Source organism: Camelus bactrianus, chromosome 33 (assembly GCF_048773025.1).
Source record: "Camelus bactrianus isolate YW-2024 breed Bactrian camel chromosome 33, ASM4877302v1, whole genome shotgun sequence".
NCBI classification, from domain to species: domain Eukaryota; kingdom Metazoa; phylum Chordata; class Mammalia; order Artiodactyla; family Camelidae; genus Camelus; species Camelus bactrianus.
In genome coordinates, this window is record NC_133571.1 from 6,150,641 (window position 1) to 6,172,093 (window position 21,453).

Consider the following 21,453-nt stretch of genomic DNA (forward strand, 5'->3'; position numbering starts at 1 on the left):
TTAGAGGCCTTGTTGGAGGCCACTCCCAAGTACTCCCTTTTCACCGCCCCTCACATTCCCTCTCCCCAGTAAAAGTACCCTGTGTTTGCTCACGAATGTGGGGTAACTATCTGGAAAAGAATATAATAAAGTCAGTTATTTGGGAGTAAAGGGCATAGAAAGGTGACTGGATGAATGCAAAGGAAAACGTGCTGCGTCATTGCTGCTGAGAATGCAGTGATGTTGGGAGATGTATGCTGCTGGGAATTATAAATGTTAGCATCTTTCTAGGTAGCATTTGGTAGTACTTATCAAAAGCCTAAGGTTCTTCTTTTTGCTTCAGTAATTCCCTGTCCAGAAATTGATCTTAAGAAAATAAAGTTTTTATAAAGATACTCATCTTACCAATATTTGTAATGGTTAAGGATTGGAAATAACCAATTAAATGTTAGACCCAAGATCACTAAGAAAATGGCAGAGACAGAACTAGAACTCAGGTCTTTGACCCCAAATTTCATTCTTTTTCACCAGGTCATCATTATGAAAGACTAGCCACATGTGAGGTAGGCCTACTGTGAGCTGCTGCATGAAAATAAGATGTAGTGTCCATTCCATTAAGGAAGCTTTAGTTACCTTGAAAACAATCTGTAGTTTAGAGGCATATACAGTATTAGCGGTATTGACAGAAGTTTTAAGAGGGAGCTCCAGAGGAAATACAGGAGGAAGACTTCACAGAGTAGACAATTGGGTTCAGTCTTGATTGGCAGATACAAGTTCTTAATACAAGATATTTTCTTCCTCTGTTAACTACATGATTTATAATGTATCTCTCTGTATTTTAACTCAGACTCAAATCCCACCTACTCTTGATAGTTGTTTTGAGGTGGAGGGTACTGGAAAATACAGGAATTCTACATGTCTGCATCCTAAAATGTGATCCTTTCCTTAAACAACTCCAAACGCTGACCCCCTCGTCAGTGGTTGAACATCCTTCCCTGAAGTTAAGGAGTGGTCTCTGTGCCACGCGGTATTGTAACCGCTGCAACTTGTGGCTATTTAAATTTAAATTGAGTACAGCTAAATTTAAATTAAAATAAAAATTCAGTTTCTTAGTTACACTGCTCACATTTAAGCTGCTGTTAATCCCATGTAGTTAGTACCATATTAAACAGAGCAGCTATAGAACGTTCATATCATTGTGAAAAGTTCTATTGAGCAATACTGGTATATGTTTAAGATACGTTTTGCTTAAAATTGTTGAACCAAAGAACAACAGATTCATATAATAAAACCATAAAATGGAAAACTATAAAGACAGCTGAAAGTAATCTAGATTTACTCATTCATTTGTTCTGTATGGATTTAACAAATACATGTTAAGTGCGAAGCATTGTACGTGGTGGGAGATACAATGAGGAAAACAGGCATAACACCTGAGCTTGTTCGTCTCGAAACCGAGAAGGAATACAGACAATAAAATATGTAATTTCAACAGAATGTGATAGTTTACTCCCATCTCTAATTTTGTTGCAGTCACAGGAACAAATGACAACTCTCTTAGGTTTACACATGCAAAGAGAAGCAGACATCTTTGTCTCCTGAGAGGTTATAATCTTTTTGAGTCACATAAACCTCCCTATTACCTGAAAGTTTTCTTTCAGATTTCTGTAGGTTTTTGAGATGTGAGTTTATTAACAGGCATTTTTTTTTTCATTTTTTAAAAATTGAAGTATAGTTGATTTACAATGTTGTGTTAATTTCTGGTGTACAGCAGAGTGATTCAGTTTTATACATATATATACACAGACACATATATGTATTCTTTTTCATATTCTTTTCCATTATGATTTATTATAGGATATTGAATATAGTTCCCTGTGCTATATAATATGAACTTGTTGTTTATCTATTTCATATATATTAGTTAGTGTCTGTAAATCTCGAACTCCTGATTTATCCCTTCCTACTCCCTTACCCCACTGGTAACTACAAGTCTGTTTTCTATGTCTGTAAGCCTGTTTCTGTTTTGTAAATAAGTTTGTCTTTTTTTTTAGATTCCACATATAAGTGATATCATGTGGTATTTTTCTTTCTCTTTCTGGCTTCATTTAGGATGACAATCTCCAGATCCATCCATGTTGCTGCAAATGGCATTATTTTATCATTTTTTATGGCTGAGTAGTATTCCATTGTATAAGTATACCACAACTTCTTTATCCAGTCATCTGTCGATGGACATTTAGGTTGTTTCCATGTCTTGGCTATTGTAAATAGTGCTGCTATGAACATTGGGGTGCAGGTCAGATAGGCTTTTTAGTTGTGCCAGTGCATGTGGGCAGGTACAGGACAAACTGATTCCTTTGCAGAATACATTTAGCAGTATTTTAAAATTATTCATCCTATGTGAAGATTATTGGACATCTCAGTATATCAGGAAAAGATTCAAGAAGGGAAAATATTTCCGGGTTCTTGGTTCTGGAGAAGTTGTTAAAAATCTAATGTCGTTGAACATGCCATGGTGAGCATTAAATAGGTTTTAATGACTGTGGAGATGAGGAGGGGGTACAACAGCACAATGATTGTGTTTGAAGGAAGAATACCAATTTGAAAAACTATTGTAATGTAGTTTCTAATGTGCTTATTATTTTTCAAAGTACAAGCCTGTTTGACCCTTTGTAACCAATTAAAAATATTTTGAATTGACTGTCTTAGATTTATAGTCAGTGGAAAGGTTTTGGGTATGTAATGCTTATGTTTTCTTTGACAATCTAATAAAAAAGAAAAACCAAACTGCAGTTTAAAAGTTGTCATTAATGGGCTTAGAGATAATTAGAAAGTTTTGTGGGCCATCAGACTGGATAATTGAATTGAATAAAGACTAAAATAAAATTTGAAACTAATTAAAATCCTGTGTATATGCTGTAATTAAACCTAGGTTGCCGGATAATGTTTGCTTTTGGAAGTGAACTGTAATGTACGGATGTAGAGAGATGAATTCACTGTTTTGTGGCAAAATAGCTAAGGTTTGGGGAATGTGTTTTTTTCCTTTCTGTGTTTTAGGTAAAAATAAAGGGTGATTTTGGTACTTGTTGCCTTAAGTGCTTATTCTGTTTTAGTTTCTTCACCTGTTTAAAATTCTTTTGATTGTTAGCAGTTGAGAGAAATTTCTGTTTTTTTTTAACCATCCACACCCCTTTTAACAAAGTGATCTCCTTAAATAGGAATATAGTTTCATAAAGCTATATCCCATGATACATTCTATCACTTAAAAGCAAATATCTTTAGGGCTTGCAGTTTTGGGTACTCGTAAAACCAAGCTCTTCTATTTCTTATAAAAATGCCCAGTTGAAAATAAAAAAGATTTGGGGATGGAAAGTCAGTACACATGAGATACTCCTAATTTTTAAAATGCTTTTGTTCGGACAATGCGGCCTGTGGGTAGAAGATGGGAGTTTATATTATAACTGTGAATATATATAAACAGTTGGCCGTTTATAGGTAAAAGGTGAGACTTTATATATATAACTGTTTGTTTCCCAGAGTAGTGGTATAATTCCAGCAGTATTTCCACTAAGCCTTATTTGCCTGGCTGCATTTTGTGGATCTCAGATTTTTGGGGAGACTTCCGTAGCAAAATGTGGTTCCAGTAGGGGGCAGCAGAGGCCAGTTCTTTGCCTTGCACACCTGCCAGCATCAGTTTAGAACAACAGCAAATATGAAGATGGAAGCTAGTTAAAATTTCTAATGTAACTTGTGAAGAGTTCATGGTTTGTGAAAAATATTGGTACTTTATAGAATAGATAATGAGAATTTTTTTGAATAGTATCTTTAATTGGTTTGTAAATTGAAATATAAAAGTAGAAAGACAGTTTCCATGATAATAATTTACTGAAGCATGTTGTGTATGTCTTAGGTACAAGATAGGAACAGTCTTTTCTGGTGGAAATTCTTACTACTTTGATTCCTTCATTGAGATTCTGTCTTTCATCAGCTTTTTCTAGACAGAGGCTGTGCTTCCTCGCGTGGCCTTCTGCCTTTGTTTGTTAGTATCTAGGATTTAAAGCTTAAAAAAAAAAAGACAAAACCAACCCTTTGTTTTTCATCAAGGAACACTGAGCTGGGGTAGGGTATGATCACTCTCTCTATAGAGGCAGATAAGGGGGATTTCTTAGGAATCCCTGTTCCCTTGCACTCCCCCCGCCCTCCTGCTGGCTGTCCTCAGCACGGCAGACAGAGTGGTCCTTTTAAAATGCGAGTCAGATCATGTCACTCCTCTGATGGCATTTCACTCAGAGTAAAAGCCAGTGACCTCCTGGCCCTGTACTGTTCAACCCCCTCCAACCTTATTTTCCATCGTTCTCTGCGTGTTCCCTTGCTCCACTCTGGTCTTGCCATCTCTTCTGCATGCCAGGTATGTTTCTGCCTCAGGGCCTTTATTTTATCCGTTTCTTCTACTGGAATGCTTTTTCCGCGAGTATCCACATGGCTGTCTTTCTTACACGGCCCCAACCACTCCTTTCCTTGCTCTATATTTTCTTTTTTCCGTAGCACTTACCACCTTCAAATACAATAGCGCATTTACTCACTGTATTTATTGTTTTTGTTTTTTTCCTTTTTTCGCTAGATGGTAAGCTCCATAAAGGCAAAGGAGTTTGTCTACTTAATCAATGTTCTCATAGCACTTGGAGCAGGGCCTGGCATGGCGTAGACACTTGAGATAACACAATTAGTTTCTCAAGTCAGACTTACGAATCAGAGATAACATATTAATTATCTATTGTGGTGTAATTAATTTACCCTACGTTTTTCGTGGCTTAAAGCAAGAACCATATATTATCTCATGGTTTCTGTGGGTCAGGAATCCAGGTGTGGCACATCTGGGTCCTCTGGCTCTTGGTCTGGCACAAGGCTGCAGTCCAGGTGTCACAGATACTGTGATAGGCTCAACGAAGGGTGGATCCCTTTCCAAGCTCACTCATGCCTTTATTGGCAGGATTATTTTTCTTGCTGGCTGTTGGTTAGAGGTGTCTCCCAGTTCCTTTCCATGTGGGCCTCCTCTTAAGAGGGCTTGTCACAACATGGCAGCTGGCCTCATCAGAGAGCAAATGAGAGGGTAAGAAGGAATAAAGTGGCAGCTGCAATGACTTTTGTGACCTAGACTCAGAAGTCACACTCCATCTATTTTTTGTTAATAATTTGACATACAACATTTTATTAGTTTCAGGCGTACAACATAATGATTTGGTATTTGTGTATTTTACAAAATGATCATCAAAATAAGCCTAACATCTGTTACCATACATAGTTACAGAATTTTTTTTTCTTGTGATGTCTGTGACTTTTTTCACTATTTTTTTGAATCTGTTTTTGCCCCACCTACTCCTGACTTATTTCCCTTAGCTTAATGCCCTAGAGGTCGATTCATGTTGTTGCAAATGGCAAAATTTCATTCTTTTTTATGGCTGAGTAATCTTCCATTGTGTACATATACCATATCTTCTTTATCCACTTATCCTCTGATGGACACTTAGATTATTTCCATATCTTGGTTATTGTAAGCAATGCAGTGAACATGGGAATGCATATATCTTTTTGAGTTAGTGTTTTTGTTTTCTTTGGGTGAAAACCCAGAGGTGGAATTGATGGATCGTATGCTAGTTTTATTTTTGATTTTTTTGAGGGACCTCCATACTGTTTTCCATAGGGACTGCACCAATTTACATTCCCACTAACAGTGCACAAGGGTTCCCTTTCTCCACATCCTTGCTATCAACACTTGTAATTTCCAGTCTTTTTGATAATAGTCCTTCTGACAGGTGTGAGATGATACGGTGGTTTTCATTTGCATTTCTCTAATGACTAGTGATGTTGAGAGCTTTTTCATGTACCTGTTGGCCATTTGTATGTTTTCTTTGAAAAAAATGTCTGCTCAAGTCCTCTGCCCATTTTTTTGACTCAGATTCTTTGGTTTTTGCTATTTTATGAGCACCTTGAATATTTTGGATGTTATAACCCTTTATCAGATACATGATTTGCAAATATTTTCTGTGCAGGAGCCTTTTAGTTTGATATAGTCCCACTGTTTTATATTTGCTTTTGTTGCCTTTGCTCTTGGTGTTAAACCGAAAAAAACATAGCTAAGACCAAGGTCAACACTTCATCTTGTCCAGGAGGCCCAGGTTATTGGAAGTTAGTAATTTGGAAGCTGCCTACCATACCTAATATCAAGCTGTTCGAATATGTAATTTCAAGTATAGAGTTGTAATTGTGAGGTATATGTGAAGCAGGGAGAGTCTGGGACCTCCCTCACAGCTCCACAGGATCATTCTTGCCACATCAGGGTGTGCTCTGGTCCAGATTAACCTGAAAGTCCCTAAGTGATATACAAGGTTTATCACTTACACAGGTGGGTCATTGGTATAGTTACAAGGCTGACCCTGAAACCTACCCCTTAAATCCATAGACTGTAAGCAACGCTGGTACATTGTATTAGCATCTCATCAATGAGGACTCTCATGCTAGCAGATGTATCATGTTTGTTTCCCAGGAAACTTGTCATTAGCATGTTTATGAAGAGATTTGACTGTATTGCTTTTTAAAAATGTTTGGCCAGGGCAGCTTCATCCCTACCCCTTTCCCCTGCACCCCCACATGAGTGATGGATTGTGGCGTAGCCATTCACTTTCTAACGCTCAGTAAGTATCTGGGTGAATATGAATGAACTTGTTTAGCCTTTATAATAGCCTCATGAGAGAGTCTTCTTATTAGGAAACCGTCAGATCATGAGGCAGAATGTGTCTAAGATCATGCAGAGGTCCCATGGCTGGGATTTATGCTTGGGTCTTTCTGACTCTATAACTCATGCTCTCGCCAGTGTACCCCAAACTAGCCATTTTCATTTAAGGGAGTCTAGTGGCTGCTGCTCCCATGCAGGGCTTCTAGAATGCATGAAATCAGGTACTTCGAGAAAGAAGGTAGATGTTTCTGTTCAAATTGGCTGCCATTTGTGGTCACGAGGATAAACTAAAAATATGTACATTTTCCTTCTTTGTTGGGACTATGAGATAAATATCCCTTAGTTGATCCAACATTGTCCTTAAAAGTCAAGAAGTTTAGGTTTGGATATGGCTCTGTCATCTGATGGCTGTGTACCCTCAGATTGTGTTCTTAACCTCCTTAAAGCTCAGTTTCTTCTCTTGTAAAATGAGATTAACCATATCTCTCCGGTTCCTGAAAGTGTAACTTAGGTGGTATCAGTGTCACTTCTGTATGGGTTTTCTTTTTGTTCTTGATCTATTAAAGCTTTAGTTTTTTTGAAAAAAAAATTCTTTCCTGAGGACAGAGTTGACAGAGTTTAATGATTTCTACCCTTTCCCTGTGCAGTTCATGAACCCTTGTTCTTAATCAGTTTGCTAGAAGCTTCCCATGCATTACGTGTTAGCCAGCTTGGTTTCTTTCCAGTTATTTTACGGTGAACCTCATTTGTCAAACCGCTGAGCCTATCAAGGCATATCTCTTTTTGTTTCCAAGATCTTAGGCTGCAGATGGCTTTATTTTTCCCAGAATGCTTTCCAGTCTGTCTTTTTCTCTTTTAAATCTCGTGTAGTATCTTTAGATATTCTGTGAGTCAGAGATACCCTTTTCCCTGGAATAAGCTCTCCTTTGTACCACATTGTGCAGGAGGAACAGAACAATTGGACTCTGATTCCTATGGCTGTCCTTCTGCATCCGCATGGCTGACTGCACTGTCCTCCCACAGTGACAGGAGCTCTGGGGGCTGGTTGCCGCAGGTAAGGCTAAGGTGTAGGGAGAACAGAAGCAGACACAGGGAGGGGACAGAAGAGAGAGAAGGGAAGTGGAATAACAGCATGTGACCAACAGTGCTCTCCATTTCTCTACTTCTCCATCATACTTGTGTTGTGAACAGTGACTAGTATATTAAGAGTCACAGGTATGGAATTTAGTCCTGAAGGGACCTGGGCCATCTCATTCAAGTTGTATAACTTATAAGAAAATGCAATATGTAGTGGAAAAAAAACTCAATATCCAAGGTTATAAAGCTAATGAATAATATAACCGAGGCTTGAAATCAGTTCTCCTATCTCCAAATCCAGTATTTCATCTGTGAGGGCAGTTTCTAGTGGTTTGTTTGCATTTATTCACTCACCAGATATTTAAATGACTAGCTTTTAGGTACAAATGATGTATATTAGGTGTGAAAGGCAAATTCATATGTCTCCTCAGTTTAATGATCAAGATAAGAGAATAACTAACATTGGTAGTACTCAGATGTGTGTTAAATGAGGAAAGAATGATATAAAAGATGTAGATTTTAAAAGCATATAAAGTTTTTTACTTTTTTTTTTATTAACTTGTGTATCCTACAAAAGTAATGTTTATTTATTACTCAAATTCCTGGCAATGGCAAAACAATTAAACCACCTAAATTCTAGAAAAGTTTCTTTTTTATGTATATCTGTATGTATATATATTTTTTTAAATTGCAAAAATGGAACCATTCTAAATGCTCTTTGATAACCTGATTGGTAACCTGGAGAACCAGGCTGGGAGCACTCAGTGGCTAGGCAGTTATGAACACTGCCAGATCACGCTGCAGCAATGGTTGAAGGTAGAAGTGAACAAGGTTTAAGGGCCACTAAAAGACTCACCAGAATGGAGTTTTTGTTGGGGAATCTGAATTGGAGGATTAATGGTTCTTGGGTAGAAGGCAAACTACTGACAGAATGGCAAGACTTTTTTCCCTTCCTCTGGCCATATTGTTTCAAGGTTATTTCAAGGAAATAGTTACCACTGTGATCCAAGAGCCAGTGGTCTGGTTCTCCTATTTTAGCTACAAGTACAATTGAGCTGTAGGGTATTAAGTTTACTGATAATCAGACAATTATGATCAGATAGAGGATCCTCCTTTCTGGAGGGAATCCTGGTAGAGCTGAAAAGAAGTATTGAAAGTTTAAAGTCCGTGTAGTGATCAGCTGATTTATTTATTTAGGCCAACTTCTTGACCTTTCAGGAACTTTATTTTTTATTTGCTTCCTCTGTTGGTTGCTTGTTTGTTTGTTTGTTTTTTGTAATTGAATAGAGTTTATTGTAAATACATTGCTAAGCATGTTGGTTGCTTGCTTTTAAGACAAGCAAATTAATGTAAAATAAAGCTCATCGTAAATTCTAAGGAGTTACATAAACATAGCATAGTATTAACACTGATGGTGGAAATGAGATTTTTGTTACATTTCAGATGCAGGGCTTTTTATTTGGTGCCTACAATGTCTCTTAAGATAATCTGTCTAAATATATAGAGTTTTAAAATGTAGGTCTTATGAAGAACATTTATTTTTCTTTATACATATATTTAGCCTCAGGCTTTGGATATTGCTTTTGAAATCTAAAAGCTAACTCATGGGTAAATAGATTATTCTTGTAAGAATTTTTTTAAAAAAGGAAATGTGCTTATGCCTTTTAAAAAGTGCTTTTAGTTTTGAAATAAAAGCTTACTGGAAAATTTTGGGTGTTGACATGTGGGATATAATTTGTGCTTTTACATTGTTTCTGGGAAAGGATGTATGTGATGTAAAAACAGGTAAAATAAACAGTGATGATCTTTATTAAAAGATACTTGCTTTGCGGAATTTGACCTCGGGACATGTTTTTCCATTTTCCTTTGGGAATCTTTTTCTTCTAAATTTCATGTTGCAGTCTGTCTTAACCTTAGCCTTTTACGTGTATGTTCTGTTAGCTGTAATGTTAAAGGGTTTGGATATGGCCCTTTTGTGACTCTACTCATAACGCATCCTCCGAGATTATCCCTGGATGCATGAGTGGGTAGATAAGATTGATGTAGGTGATTAGACTTACTCTTGCTTATGAGTCAGTCTGAAGGCCAGATGTTCATTGGATGCCTTTTTGATAACCTAGCGATTTCTCTGTACCCCTCTGCTGTAGTTCTGGCCTAAGCTTAATTGGGAGCCTTGGTACTTTCTCTCTCCATCTCTGAATTTGGATATAGAATGTTAAAAGGATTTGTTTCGCTTCAACCCAGTGTTCTCTCTTCTTCCCAAATGTTTCTCTTTGTGCCACATGAAATAAGCCTTTTTGCTTGTGAAGGTAACTGGCTTCACCCCAAGAGTCTGGCTGCTTGGAGGGTATTTGGTGAGTGCATACGTAGTGGTCAGTGTTAACTGATCTCTGTCCCCTTTGGCTTTCGCCCTGTCCTTGGTGAATTCCTGGGACTTCAGAAGTTGTAATGTCTCTCAGATACCTTGTTTGTCTGGTTGCCTCACTATTTCATAGACTGATAATTTCTGCCTTCACAGATAGTTTAGTGCTTAGGGGAAATGCTTTAAATTCATATTTCTTCATAGTAAATTAAGACGAAAGATTTGAGTCATACTGGTCTGTATTGAAATACAATGAGGAGGTTTTTCAGTTATGAAACATATTTAGTAAAAGAAGTAAATGTATGTTTGCTTTCTTATCCATGTTTAATACACAAGCATTTAGAAAGTCTAGAAAAAAGCAAACAGACATGAAGTAGCCAAAACTAACCAGTGGATTCTCTCAAATGCTGTTTTCTCCCTGGAAAAGTTGACTTCCTAACAGTTGACTAATTCCGGATTATTCTTTTAAGTCTCAGCTTTTTATATGTCATTTCCCATTTCCTCAAGCAGTTTTTTTTTTTTGTTCTTACAGCACGTTCAGTAGAGCTCTGTGTTACGTGTTCTTACAGCTTCTTGTATGTCTGCTGGAACATTTATACCACTTTGTTGTTATTACAGGTTTTATGTCTGCCCCTAATGGTCTGTAAGCTCTGCGACAGCCAGAACTATGTCTGTTTTATCACTCTGTTTTAGTGCCTGGCGTATAGTAGCCCTTTAATTTTTTTAGATTTATGTATTAACTTAAAACCTTTAAGACCTCTGATGTTTTATTCCATACTTCTTCACTTGTCATTGTACACGTAAAGATATATAAATGCACCCATACACACACATCTATACACATACGTATACTTCCGTAAAGGCATTACACTGGAATTTTTTTACCCTTCTGGGTAAGAATAGAATTTTTAAATCAACACGTGAGATGAAAATTGCCCTTCAGTCTTTGGATTGACCATAAGTTAACAAAGCCAGTTTCCCTCCAGTGTTAGTGGTAAAGTTCTGCTTATATACAGTGGTAGTCAGTCTCTCTCGACAGGCGCATCCAAGGTCCTCCAAAACCAGACTCGCGTGTGCTCTCCAGCAATCTTCTCTGCTGTCCACTTACATACGCCAGCTTCGGCTGAATTTCTCCTCTCTTTAGTTCACTCTGCATTTGTCTTATATTTTCTGGTTTCCGCTCCTTTGTTCATGCCATTCTCCCTCTTTGGGATACCTTAGCTCTTCCCTTTCTGTCCATTTTTAAGGCCCACCTCGGATTCCATCTGCTGTAACGTGTTGCTCTTTTTCTCTGGCTCACCCTGAGTGGCCTTCCTTCACTCTGAGTTCATGACGTTTATTGCCGGTGGTTCTCCTTTCTTACTTAACTGATTTACCATTTTGGGGCTATTTTTATGAATCTCTTGCTGCTGTTGTGTGTGTGTCTTTTCTAGACAGTTAGGTTTTAGATCACTGAAGGCAGGGATATTCATCTCCTGTTTATTTTTGTTCTTCACAACTTATACCTGGCACAAAGTTTCTCAGTAAATAGTTTATTTGGTTAACTATAAAAAGTCATCTGCCCTTACATTTTATAGCGTGAACCCTGAAGAAAGTGCTTTGATATTACTTTTTGTTTTGTGTCTTTAAGAAATTTCTGCAAATACCTGATTCCGTTCTGTCTTAACTGCTTGCATGTAGTATCTGAGGTAGCAAGGAAATCTGTATGTACGTAGCAAAAGGAGCTCCAAGCAGCTATGGGTGCCTTGTGGCCTGCTTATGTAGAAGCTTCTGGTAGTGCCTCTGTACTAGGTGAGGGAAGGGAGGTCATGGATTAGAGGCAAGCTTTTTGCCTGAGCGGAGATCCATTTCTCGTAACTGATGTCTCAGAACTCTGAACTGTGTTATTCTAAATAAGAAAAATCCCCAGGAAGATACTTTGATTTCCTTAACTTATTGAATGCCATGTTTATTAAATGATTAGTTTTATTACAACACTAGTGGCTTGAGTGAGACATGGTCTCCTTGCTATAGGTAGAGAGCTGTTTAAGAAATTCTTCTTAACGGATTTGTTTCTTCTTCTGTGGTATAGCCTAAAATGCACTAGGAATTATAACTAGTGATGAAAATTTGAAAAGGCTGTTCAGAGCCCTAGTTTTCTGTTATCTGTTGTCACAGATTAAGAAAAATGACAATCCTAATATTTACTAATTTGGTGTCCTTCCTTTCTTGTTACCTAGTCACCAAACTGTTAAAATGTAAAACACAGGTTGCATTAATGTGGAAGGGGTTTCATTTTTTTTTTTGTTTGTTTAGATACAAAGAGGATGGTGAAGCTTTATTAATTCTGCTTCCCTCAGAAGAAAAAGGGATGGTGCAGCAGCTCCTTCAGAAGAAAGTGCCTGTGAAAGAAATCAAGTAAGAGCTATTTGCCGTCTTGATGTTATTGTTAGGAAAATGAAGGCATGAAATTATTATGCCTAATTACATATACCTAATTCCCTCCTCCCTCTGATCTTTTCTGCTGTCTGGTTTTTGACTTTTTGTTTGCTTTGTTTTTAATGACTTTTTTTTAGAAGAATGTCAGTGGAGAAAATAAGATAAAAAAGAGAACTTCTTAGCATCGGGAAGCATTGATGGTTGAAAAGATTAAACCTCTTGGATGAAATTAGGGTTGTCTGTTCATTTCAGAGGCTAGGGCTCTCCTGTCATTGAAGAAGTTAGAACTGATTCTAGTATCACTTGTGTCGGGACCCTTGAAATATCCTGGCTTTATTTGGAGGAAAATAATTTGGAGAGTGGTTAGTTGGGGTGGAGGGGTGGGTAAGGGTTTAGAGATGAAACAAGATTGGATGTGGGTTATAATTGTTGAGGCTGAGTGAAAGTTTTCTACCTTTGTATATTTTGGTATTTTGTGTAATTAAAAAAAATACAAAAACACCTCATCTCCCACTACCTATCACCACCATTTTGCAGGAACAAAATGGTTCAGTCTAAACTGAGGGAAGCAAGTGGGGTTTCCTTTGAAAACCTTGAATACACCCTTGTAAGGATTTCATTCTTCCCTGTAGCTACCTGGGCAGATTTAAGTAATGGTTCTGTTTTATTATGCTTAATTTCTAGATAAGGAAAACAATATTTATATCCTTGGCTACTTGTTTATTATTTAAATTTGGTTTTATGATATTTGACTGAAAACAAACTTACAAAAAATGATATTTGCTTTCACTTATTCCATTTCATTAGTGATCCACCTCTCATGAGAGCTATTTCTATTTTTAAAGACTTCAGAACTAAGCGTTCCTAATTGTGATGTTAGCCTAGCCTTTCATTCACTTGGCATGGGCTGTTTAGAGAAAATGTCTGATTTTTTAATTTCTTTTTCCTGCATTATTCAAAATATGCAGACAGTCAAATTTATGTCTAGTGTAATTTCAGTCTAATCTAGTGTATAGGTGAGAAATAATGTAGATTTAGAAATCCTGAGGAGAATAGGAAAATGCTGTGTACTATTTTTAGTTTTCAAAATTGAGATGTCTTAGTTTAACCTTTATCTTTTTTTCCAAAAGAATCAATCCAGAAAAACTTATAGACGTTCAGAAAAAATTGGAATCATTTTTGGCTCAAGACCGAGATTTAAAAGAAAGAGCTCAAAGAGTAAGTCACTTTTGAATTGGATACCTCCATTGCAATAGAGCATATATTAAAGTTAAACTTTATCATTTTCTACTACTTCTAGATTACATGGTTATGCTTCAGATATTTAGGTAGTATAACTTTCAGATAAGTGTAGCTTGTTCTTTAACTTTGAAAAAATTATGTATTTCTTAGAGTAACCAGGGGAAATATCTATTACTTGTCCATAATCTTGTCAGACATATAGAAAATTCTCTTAATGATGATTTTTAATGCACAGTGGCTGAATTTCTAATATACTTGACAAAGTTATCATCTTTTGATTTCTTCAGTAAAGCTGCTATTAACTCCTGACTGCACTTTCTTGACTGTAAGATTAATATATCCTATATCAGGTTAAATTTCTAGAAAGCATAGCCCTCTTGCTAAATTGTCTTTAGGAATGAGATTTTAATCTATAGATATGGCTTAATGTTCCCAAATGCTTTTTTGGACTTAGAAATCCTCTTGGTTGGCAAATGCACAAAGAGTTGTCACTTTTAGTTAAACTTATTTTTTAGTTCTCAGAGTACCCAGCAATAGATTCTTTAGAAAAGGAAGACGTGAAGTTATTTTGCATTGTGCTTACAGTTGTCCAGTCTTTGAATCAATGGATATTTGGGTCTTCCTTTATGAAGCTCTTCATTTTCAACACTTATATTTCAGTTACGAAATCTATGTGGGATATCTACACCTGCATCTTCCATAACACATCAGCAGTGAGTTAGAGAGCAGGGGCTCAGAGACTGGGAGGAAGGAGATAGAAAGGAGGTCTGGGAAGGGCATCCTAAGTGGATAGAGGAGCCTGAGCGGGGAAAGGCAGTGGTCAGGCTTTTGTGTTATGGTTTGTTAAACTGGGTATTCTGAGCAAAGACGTTTTATTTAAAGAGCAGATCTTACATTTGAGAAATAACCTAGGTTATATTTTATTGAATTATTATTGCTCTGCTTGATATAACAATGTTAATGATAAAAGCTACAATTCAAATGCTTAGTATGTGCTAGGCACTAAGCCATGGCATGACCCTATTACAGGACAGTTTCATATGCGTCGTGTTATCTGATCTCCCCAACATCCTATGAGTGGGTGATATTGATTTGCTTTTATAGATGGTAAAGTAGGAGTGTGAGAAAATTAAAAATTGTCCAGGGTCACATAGCTATTAAGTGGCAGACCTGAGATTTAAATCCAGGTCTGACTTTCTAAAGAACTTCCCTGATACATCAGGAGAAATTAATTCCGAAATATAAGAGGACCAAATAATGAACTATGGCATAGTTGGACTTCTGTAAGCTCACTTCACCTGAAATCTAATGAAAAAGGTCTTTAAACAGTTTTTTTTTTTCTTAAAATTTTTGAGCATATATTTGGGCATGAAAACATTTGTGTGCATGTGTTCCTGTTTTGTCCAGTAGACATACTTCAAGCTAGGAGTTAAATCTTTTAGAAGCTTTGGAAATAATAATACTCATTTGAAAATAATATACATGAATTCTGATATATTGTGACTTAACCACATTCAAGTCATTCAATTATGAATTGGGAAATACGAAACACTGGAAGGGTGTTGTTTCACTGGTTTCTGCATACAAGTGAGCCTTCCAGAACAAAGATTATAGAGAAGCACATTGAAATAAATGATGTGATTTATTGGGTGTCACGCATGGTTTAGCAGAATGGCTAACGTGTTGCCAGTAGCAGCAAGCTATCTAGTTTCATAGAAGTGATTTTCTAGCTTTTGATTATCATCTGGATAGAACAGAAATGATAAGCAACTGATTCCTTGTGGACAACTGTAGGGGAGAAAAATTATCCTTGAATTGTTCATTTTAATGCCTATAGAGACAGGGAAAATGGTTTGAAGATTAATGTAAATGGCTTGAAGAAAAGATAAGTGTAAAGTTAGAGACAATGTGAAGTTTAGGAAATACTGAAATGGGAATTAAATGTACTTTACAAAAACTAATTTTAAAACCAAAAAATAAAATTGCTTACTTAGATATGTTTCATCATCTGCTGCCTGTTTATATTACAGACTGACAGAGTATCCAGGATCATGTTTACTTTTTAGTTTGTAATAGCTCTTGACATAGAGTTTTCTTTCTTTTTTTTTTTTTAAACACAAACAGAAGAAAGATTACAAATTAATGACACACTACTTGAAATTATGATGAATTATTTGAAATTATAATAAAAAAGGAAAAGCTTTAGGAATAAACTTTTTCCTTACAATTTTATTAAGCTTAATTTAATGAAGTGCAGTAAAATTTTATTTTGTTGTAGTAGTAGTCAAAGGATGTTTCTGGTAAGAATAACCGGTATTATTTTGTACTTAATGTATTGCAGAAAATATGCCCAGGTATTCTGCATGCATTTTTTCTCATTTAATTCTCATAACACTCTAAGTAGAAGGTGCTATTATATTATATTTGATAGATGAAGACACTGACAGAGAAATGAGAACTTGCTCAGCTAGTAAAATGTGGAGCTCAGATTATCAACTGTGTTATTCCAAAGCCCATGTTTCTTCCCATTAATGGACGTGAATGACATTAACTTCTAGAAAGCTTTTTGAGAAGGTTATATTTTGTATTGAGTAGGCTTGATGAAACCAAATTTAAAGTCTTTTCTAATACTGCATTTCTAAAAAGGTAGGTTTTTTTGTTTTTGTGGAGTTGAGATATACTCAACTGTTTTTTTAGGTTTTTTCACTGTCTTTGAATTTGTCTCTTTGGTTAATTTTCTTTTATCTTGGTTAAAATTCATTTTCCATTTCTAACTGTTACACATCATACATTTCAACCTTTTGTGTTTACAGTGTTTTGTCTCCTATATACGTTCCGTCTATCTGATGAAGGATAAAGAGATATTTGATGTGAGCAAGCTACCTATACCTGAATATGCCCTGTGAGTATTCATATTATAGTTCTGACTGTGAGTCCTCAAAGTCAGAGGGAATTTGTTTGAAACCTGGTTCTGAGAGTCTTAGTTTAAGCCACTCTGCCTTACCTTAAAAGAATCTGTTAAATATTTGCAGAGAAAAAGAGTGTTCAAACTGTAGAAAGCTCGTTGAGTGTTCAGTTCAGTCAGGAAGAAGTTTCTTACTTGTAAGTATAAATTCCTGAGAGTTGCTCTGGCTGTTTCCTATAATTTGGTCTTAAAGTAGATGGAGAGCAATTGATAAGTGTTCTTTGAAATCTTTAATTGTCTGTAGTCCTCTTGTTTTCTAAGATGCGGGCCTGGTTTAGCACAGACAGTTCTTTCTATGCTTTGGATGCAAGTCGCCTGTTTTAGATTGGTTTTCCATGCTGCTTATTGCCTGAATATTCTTTGTGTCTTGGTGTTTCTTGCAGGTGCTCACAGTTCCCAGGGCAAAAACGTCCCTGTTTGGCAATTGAGCTTACTGTTATATGAGAACGGAACTCTTGGTCTTGTTTTGGCTTAGTACTTGAAGGATTTTTTACCCTAACCTTTTCAGCTTTAAGGAGGAGCATCCATTTCTCAATGGAGTCCTACCTGTGGGAAGGGCATTGATGAAATCCTATAGAAGCACTCTTGAGGTTAATCATACTTTGAACGTCAGCATGAAATCTCCTAGTCTGTGATGAAATATATACTTTCAAGGCAGGGTCTATATATTTGGCCTGCTCTCCAGGAATTTGAGTGCCTTTACCTTTAAATTGAGTCTAATAAAAATCTGTATCTGGGTGAGCTGCTGTTTTCTTCATGTTAGATTGCAAGTTCAGTATACCAGGTAATTTGTCAAAAGTAACATTTTAAAACCATTTAATTTGCTAGATAACAGAGTAAGATCACTGAGTTTTTGTTTAGGTAATGGATGGAGAATCATATGCCATGGACACATTTTTGTTCACTTATCTGTTGACCACTTTATAATTTCTGAGTACGACTCATTGTTTAGATTATTAGCTGATTTTTCTGCTTCATGAAATTCTTTCCCTGTTTTGTCATTGACGTAGCTGTGATACTAGCAAACAGGAGAGGCACAGATCTTAATGCTGCAGGGCCATATTTACGGGACATTTTGTATATAGAGATTTTTTTTTTAATTGAAGTACAATCAGTTACACTGTGCCAATTTCTGGTGTACAGCACAATGTCACAGTCATGCATATACATACATATTTAATAATGCACTTTGATCACACAGCTAGTAGTGACAGAGCCAGGTTGTGAACCTCAACAGTTCTGTTTCTGAATCCACGTTTTACAACGATACCTCTCAGTTTTTGTGAGTCATGTCTATAGGAAAAAGGCAGTGGATCCATGTGGCAACGTTAGCTTTTTATTATATCAGGCCTTGCTTTCCAGTCCATCTGTGGGAAGTCAGAAGCCGGGAAAGACCTGATCAGAGAGTAAATCTTGATTTTATAAAGAGAACATAAGATTTTTTTTTCTTTTTTTGGTCTCTGGTTTAAAAATCCTTTTTTATAGAAGTGATTGTGTTACGTTACGCCTTAGAAGGAAGGATGATAATGCTTGAGTTCATTCATTGCAGGGAGCTGTGTTTTGTTCTTTCATGGCCATGCCTTTTCCTGCTAGTATTTATGTTAGTATTTATATTCTACAAAGTGTTTTCATATGGTTAGTATATCAGATATTTACAACAACTGTAGTAGGCCTGGTAGATATTGTTACTCATATTTGAGGAAACTGAGCCTGAGAGAGTTATATTGGAAGTAGGCAGATCTAGAGCTTGAACCATTCCTTGTTTCTGGTCTCATCTCTTTATTTTGTACCATGTTAACCTCTTAATGGAAAATGAGATGTCTTCAATATTTTCTGACAGTTATTCAGTATCTTTTGGGTCATCTAAGCTGTCAAGATTGACTTGTATCTCAGAGGAACATTTTCTCTAAGAAGAAAACTAAAAATCTCAACTCCTGACAAATCATTTCATAATAAACTCACAAACACACATCAATACAGTGTATTGAGATAGCTGTTTTCGTATGCTCATATTTAAGGTCTCTCGGGCTTGCTGTGGCACCACGGGTCAGATTTCTTCAGAGAATGCAAAAATTGCAACCCACCACAGAACAGGTGGTGAGCCAAGATAATAAAGTCATTGAGCCAAGGGCTCCCTCCCTCACCAGTGATGAAGTGGAAGAATTTAGAGCCTACTTCAATGAGAAGATGTCGATTCTTCAGAAAGGTGGAAAAAGACCAGAAGAGACAGAGTATAGACTGGATGATGGTATTAGTGATGAAGAGAAGGAAGATGAAGAAGGAATGGAAGAGAAGCTGGCAAAAGCAAAAGGGTCCCAACCTCAGTGTGTCCCTAGCGATGAAGAGTCACAGAAGACCAAGGAAGTTCCTGTGCAGTTCTTGGACAGAGATGAGGAGGAGGAGGAAGACGGCCTTGATGCTGACTTCTTTAAGGTGAAGCGGCACAATGTGTTTGGGTTGAATCTTAAAGAGAATAAAACATCACAGGTAAGTTTGCTCCCAGTGGAGTGTCCTCTTTTATTTCCCCCAACTTCTTACCATGTTCTGCTTGTTGCCTTTGGGGAACTGTAGGAAAGTAAGTAGGAGAAATCTGTAGAATGGTTTTCTTTGCTGTGGACTCTCCCTCCATCTTTATACCTAAAGATGGAATAGGTGCCAGAGGATTTTCATTTTTTATAACTTTGGAAACTCTAAGAGGTTGACAGCTTTAATCTTCTCATTTATTGGTTTTGCGGTGCGTGTTTTTAAAGTAGCCAGAGTCATGATTATAACGTTAAGGAAGGTGATGGGGTCCCATGGTTTATGGTGTGAGGATCCTTCATTGTGATTCTTAACATACTACTTTCTGATTTAAATAATTACAAATGTTCCTTATAGCAGTTTAATCTCTCTAAACATGAATTTTAGTTTTAATGAGACATTTGGTTTTGGGCACCAATCCAGAATCTTAAATAGAAAGCCAGCACTTCTATTTAAAATAAGCCACTTATGAAGGTTTATTGAAAGTTTCATGTAGGTCCTTTATTTCTTACTAGACACCTGCTAGGAGGAACAGAAGAGATAATCCAGATAATACACCTTTTCCTGGGGTACTTGGATGTGCAAAGTAAATATGTTTCTCCGCCCTTTCCTTATTTTCCTTTTTATTTTGTATGCCTTATTCTTGATCACTTTTTTTTTAAAAAGAGAATTGAATGAAAAATGAACCTGAATTCTTATTCTTGATGCAATTCTAAGACTCACAGGAGGAAATATTAAATTTTGAACTCTGAAACTTGGACAGGTGTTTCTTTAAATAAAAACCTTAAAAGTGGCAAACATATTTATTGAGTACTTAATATGAATTAGACATTTTCTAGACATTATCTCATTCAGTCCTTGAATAATCCTATGAGGCATTATACAAGTAAGAGCTAAAAAACGGAGATACAGAGTAATCAAATGGTAAGGCACACCGTTAGTTATTGACAGAGATGGAGTTTGAACCTAGGTATTCTGACTCTAGTATTCATGTTCTTGACCAATAATCTGGTTTTTGAAATCTGATTTAGATTTTCTCCTATGTTTTCTTCTGAAGATTTTATAGTTTTAGTACTTGGATTTAGGGTTAGTATTCATTTCAGCTTAATTTTTATGTATGGTGTGAGGTAAAGGTCAAGGACCCAGCTATCTCTGTTCCCTCCCATATGAATATCCAGTTGTACCAGTACTGTTTTCTGAAAATATTGTTCTTTTTCCCTTCTAGTTACCTTAACTCTTTGTTCAAAGTTAGTTGACTGTGTATGTGTGGGTCTCTAGGTTGACTCACTTCTGTTCTGTACAGCTGTCCTTCCATCAAGAATACCAGTCTTCGTTAGTATAGCTTTATAGTAAATCTCAAAACCGAAAGTGTTAGTCTTCCAACTTGGTATTTTAAAAAATTATTTTGGTTATTTTTGGACCTTAGCATTTCATATAAGTTTTTGAACCAGCTAGTTAATTTTTATAAAAAGTCTGCTTGTATCTTCATTGAGATTGCAGTGAATCTAGAAATCTGGGGAGAATTGATATCTTAACAATTTTGACTCTTCTGATTCATGAGTATGACATATTTTTCCATTTATTTAGGCCTTCTTTAATGTCAGCATTTTAAGATAATTTTAAGCATGCATATCTTACACATACTTTGTTAGATTCATCTTTTACTATTTTATAGTTTTCAGTGATAAAAAAATTTGTTTCTCATTTTTTATTGCTGGAATATAGAAATACACTTTTTGTGTACCAGTTATTCTAAACTGTCCTATTTAGTTTTAGTGGCTTGTTTTGGAGATTCTTTGGATTTTTACTGTAGGTGGTTATGGTATTTGTGAATGAAGATGGTTTCATTTCTTCCTTTTCAATCTATTTGTCTTCTATTTCATTTTCTTACTTGATTACACTGTTTGTTGAATAGCAGTAGTGAGAATGGACACCATTGTCTTGTTCCTGATCTTAGGGAGGGGAAACATTCAGTCTGATGTTTACATCTGATGTTAGCCATAGGTTTTTTTGTAAGTGCTTTTGACAGATTGAGAAAGTTCATTCTATTTCTGCTGATTTAGTGTTTTTATCAGAAATGGATTATGAGTTTTTGTCAAACGCTTTTTCTGCAACTCTTAGGGTGAACATATAGTTCTCATTTAGTCTGTTGGC

At 36.3% G+C, this 21,453-nt stretch overlaps 1 protein-coding gene across 2 annotated transcripts in view; it reads left to right on the forward strand.

Annotated features, from left to right (window-relative positions):
- DDX10 (DEAD-box helicase 10) overlaps positions 1–21,453 on the forward strand; it is a 214,275-nt gene that overhangs the window by 22,730 nt on the left and 170,092 nt on the right. For both annotated transcript variants that reach the window (XM_074356830.1, XM_074356829.1), the window contains exons 10-13: positions 12,450–12,551; positions 13,703–13,790; positions 16,628–16,716; positions 18,798–19,266. In XM_074356830.1, the coding sequence (XP_074212931.1) occupies positions 12,450–12,551; positions 13,703–13,790; positions 16,628–16,716; positions 18,798–19,266 (748 nt within the window). The remainder of the gene's footprint in view (positions 1–12,449; positions 12,552–13,702; positions 13,791–16,627; positions 16,717–18,797; positions 19,267–21,453) is intronic.